Source organism: Takifugu rubripes, chromosome 6 (genome assembly GCF_901000725.2).
Source record: "Takifugu rubripes chromosome 6, fTakRub1.2, whole genome shotgun sequence".
NCBI classification, from domain to species: domain Eukaryota; kingdom Metazoa; phylum Chordata; class Actinopteri; order Tetraodontiformes; family Tetraodontidae; genus Takifugu; species Takifugu rubripes.
In genome coordinates, this window is record NC_042290.1 from 12,217,742 (window position 1) to 12,221,860 (window position 4,119).

The 4,119-nt window shown below is 47.3% G+C and overlaps 1 protein-coding gene across 1 annotated transcript; it reads right to left on the reverse strand.

Moving 5' to 3' along the window:
• Positions 1-362: 362 nt before the first annotated feature.
• Positions 363-3,268, reverse strand: stoml2 (stomatin (EPB72)-like 2). The gene is made up of 10 exons (XM_003965608.3): positions 3,130-3,268; positions 2,510-2,662; positions 2,344-2,443; positions 2,146-2,204; positions 1,972-2,073; positions 1,764-1,898; positions 1,542-1,686; positions 1,377-1,456; positions 1,169-1,297; positions 363-1,097 (listed from the first exon to the last, which is right to left on the reverse strand). Exons 1-10 carry the CDS (start codon positions 3,169-3,171, stop codon positions 978-980), a joined length of 1,065 nt encoding a protein of 354 aa, XP_003965657.1. The 5' UTR covers positions 3,172-3,268; the 3' UTR covers positions 363-977.
• Between the last annotated feature and the right edge of the window lie 851 nt (positions 3,269-4,119).

Below are 4,119 nucleotides of genomic sequence, written 5' to 3' on the forward strand. Positions count from 1 at the left end.
TTCCTGCTCTGCCGATGATTTAAAAATAAATAAATAAAAAGTTCCTATATTCTTTAGTCTCGTGTGTTTATAACTTATTTTCCCTCTAGTAATAACTCAGGTTTTCATCTCTTCCGCAGCTTGATACTTTTGGTCTCACTATCGTCCGCAAGTATTATGAATATCTTTTCATCAGTGCTTTCTTCCCTAAAATAAACGGACTAAATCACGAATTGATCGCGATTTTCTAAATGATCAATTATTGTAAAAACCTTTGTGGCAAACGAAACCCTTCTTTAGCTCTAAGTTAAGATTTTTGAACCTATGAGCAGTTTCACAGGTGAGATCTTTATCCTCTAAATCCTTTAAAAACAAGTCTCCTGAATGAGTGATTTTTTTTATTTTATTTTCATTTAGAGCGGTTTACATCTCATTTGACCACATTTCCTGGAAACATCACAGAAGTAAATGAAATAAATAAGTGAAAAGACAGAGGTGGATAGGTTTGAGGATGTTCTGAACAGATTTAACCTTTTTATATTTACTCTTTTCTCTACACTTCATCTTTCAGTTGTTTTTTCTCCATTAAATTTAACATCAGCATAAGATTCATTATTTCATTTTTACCTTTTGATTCAAAATTTGAGACCTTTGGTTTTAAGAATTTAGCTTGTGAGAACTATTTTAAGCCTTAAATTTTGCCTTTGGCCCTCGTTCCAACTGGTTAGAGTTCCACAATTAAACAACAACCATAAAACAAGCAGATTTGAAATGAAAATCTCTGATCTGATGCAGGTCAATAAATCAGGAGGAATCTCCAAGAGAAAAATCCCTCAAACTCCAGGGACTCGTACGTTTGGAAAAACAAGACAAACACCTCAGCGAAGGTTCTTCTGGGCGTTTCCTCCAGCCGAGTCAGCCGATCCTCTGTTGGAGCGGCGCCACTTCACAGCTGCAGTAACAAACATCTGCTGCTCTGAGTTCGTTCGTGGTTTTCGTTAATGAGACGGCGACGCCTGATTGGTGGGCTTTTCCGTCTCCTCGCCTGGCCCCTCCTCCGCCGTCACCCGTGCCGTTGCTGGTCTGGGCGTGGCCAGCGTGCTGTAGATGCTCATGGCCTGAGTGTGTGAACAGGGGGGCCGTTAGGGTTAGGAGCGCAAAAGGAGCACGTCTCTTCATGCTTCATTACCTGTGCGACCATCCCGCTGACGTCGCCGGTGTTGTTGGGCAGCAGGATGGTGTTGGACTCCTTGGCGAGCTGCGAGAAGGCGGAGACATACTGCTCTGCCACGCTCAGCGATGCGGCTGCGTTTCCGTTCTGCGGGACGCAAAACAAACTCATTCGGTGCAAACGAGCCCCCTGTGATGGGGTCTGGCGACCCGCAGCGGCGGCTCACCTGCTGGGACAGAGCCTCCGACAGGACCCGGATGGCCTTCGACTTGGCGTCCGCTTTGGCCACGACCGCCTGGGCCTCACCTGTGGGAGCGCAGGTGTGCAAACGCCACGTTAACCCTTAGATCAAAGCAACTGTGCGCCGCCCAACGCCAGTCAAGGAACCCACCGAGGGCTTTATTGATCCGCTCTGCCTTTTCGCCCTCTGAGGCCAGAATCTGAGCTTGTTTCTGCCCCTCGGCGATGTTGATGGCCGCCTCCCTCGTCCCCTCGGACTCCAGCACCGTGGCTCTCTTCTTGCGTTCAGCCTCCACCTGCAGGGCCGAGCAACAGAACCCGTTTCCGACTGTTTTCCGGACAGTCAAGCCCGCCTGAATTCTGCTGGGCTCACCTGCATCTGCATGGACTCTTTGACCCGGGGGGGGACGTTTATGTCCTTGATCTCGTACCGGAGGCAGCGGATGCCCCACTCGTCTGACGCCTGGTTGATGGAGTGGACGATGTTGGAGTTGAGGGACTCTCTTTCCTGTGAAAGCAGAGCGGTCAGGAGCGTTTCTGCGCTCGGCCTCCAGGGCAGCAGGAGGAGACGCGGCCGTTACCCTGAAGACTTTGTCCAGCGTCAGCTTGCCGAGCTCCGAGCGCATGGTGGTCTGAGCCAGCTGGGTGACGGCGTATTCTGGATCCTCCACGCCGTAACTCGCCTGGTGAAAAGGGCGTTTTGGATCAGAAGGTGTCGATTCGCTGAAACTCTGCCCAGCTTGTTCTGGACGTACCTTAAAGGGGTCCAGGATCCTCAGGTACAGAACTCCATCAATCTGTAGCGTCACATTATCTGTTGTGAAAACAAAGGAACCGATGAAGCCCACAGCCATAAGCGCCCCCCTTTATTCCTCTTAAATGAGTTCTGCACATCGGGAGTTTATCCCGTTTCACGATGACCTCATCGCTCCGTGTAATTGGTCGTTACGCACCCAGAGAAACTGCCGACTGCTCCGGGACGTCAATCACAATCTCCTTCAGACTCTGCACGTAGCGAATCCGATCCAGGATGGGAATGAGGAAGTTCAAGCCCTAAACGAAAACTCGAGTTAATACCCCGCAGCAGCGCCCCCTTCTGGACAATAACCTGACAGGTACCGGCTCCAGGATCCGGTGGAAGCGACCCATCCTCTCCACCACCCAGGCCTCCTGCTGGGGCACAAACAGGACCACGGTGTTCATGGGCAGGCTGGACGCCCACCGCTGCTGGGCTGCTGTGGCCCACAACCTCGGCCCGGTTCGCTGGCTCTGCTGCAGGTTAATGCAAGAAAGTTCAACACAGACAACTTTTAGGAACTCGCGACACAGTAAAGTCTGAATCTTCACCACAACGAGCTCGTTTTCCAACATAAATGACAGCATTGAAAAGGAAATTAGGCGTTTACACAACGTTTAAATAGCCTAATTCATAGACTCGGATTATTTACTATTTATTATTTCCAACACTCTACATACTATTGCAAGTAAACGGTTTTTATTGTAATTTCTAAATTCAATATAGGATCTATTGATTAGTTAGATCGATAATGCTATAATCACTCAATCATTTGCCCTGAATGGAAGAAAACAGAGTTTTTTTCCAGTTTTATCCCACAATAAGAGCATGATTTAGAACCCCTTTTACGCGGTTTGTGCAAGAATTGCGGCGCTGCTAACTTTTATTTAATGTAGCAACGAGCTAACCCGCTGGACGGACCGAGGTTTGGCGCCCAACTTACCTGCAGCAGAACCCCGCCGGCCCGACACAGTGTCCGTAACATCCTTGGCGCCGAGTTCGCTTGTTATTTTGGAATGTTTGGGTTCCGAAACCTGGACTCGAACTCTACTCTGCGCTCATGTGTGACCCTTACCGATCAGGAAATGAACGTTACGTCAGTGGTGCAACGCTGCAAAAGTCCGGTGGCCACGAGAACCAACAACCATAGTTCCGGTAGCCCAAATATCACGTAACATTGCTTGATTTTACTGCTTTTTTTGGATATAGATATTTACAGCAATCAATACACAGATATGGCGAGAACACATTTGTAAAGCAAAATAATAAAGCAAAATTAAACTAAAACTAAAAATGAATATTTAATGCTGTAATGACTTTGTATAACCACAAGATGGGGCTCTAGTTTAGGAAATCTCGGTCTGATTTAATCTCCGCCTCAGGTCAACTAAATCTTTCTCCGATTCATTCAAACCAAGTACACGGAACAAATCATAACCACGATTATATCATAAATTTAGAATAATCTAGTGTATAGACATTGAAACCTAAACTTTTAAACTTCTTTTAATAATGAATTTGTCATTAATGGAACTGGAGCTACAAATAAAATCTCTGATCCTGAAATGATCAATTTCTGAAAGAAACATGTTATTAAAGTTATTCAACATAATGCAGCGCTATTAATTTTAACTTATATATATACTTATACGGCCAGTTTTGAACAGTCCTAGAAAAGGACAGTTCATTTATAAATGTGTTCATAAAGGGGGGGGGGGGGGGGGGGTGTTAATAGTAATCCCACAAAAACAAAAATAACTTTAACAACTCCAGAAAGTTGCGTGGATCCGATCCGTGGGATCCGATCCGATCCGATCCGTGGCGTCATACACCTGCTCAGGGGCGTGGCCCCGCCCCCGGCCCCGTCCTGCCCGCCCATTGGTGGACGCAGACGTCAGTAACAGGTGCCCAGCCCCGCCCCCCGGTGCCCTCA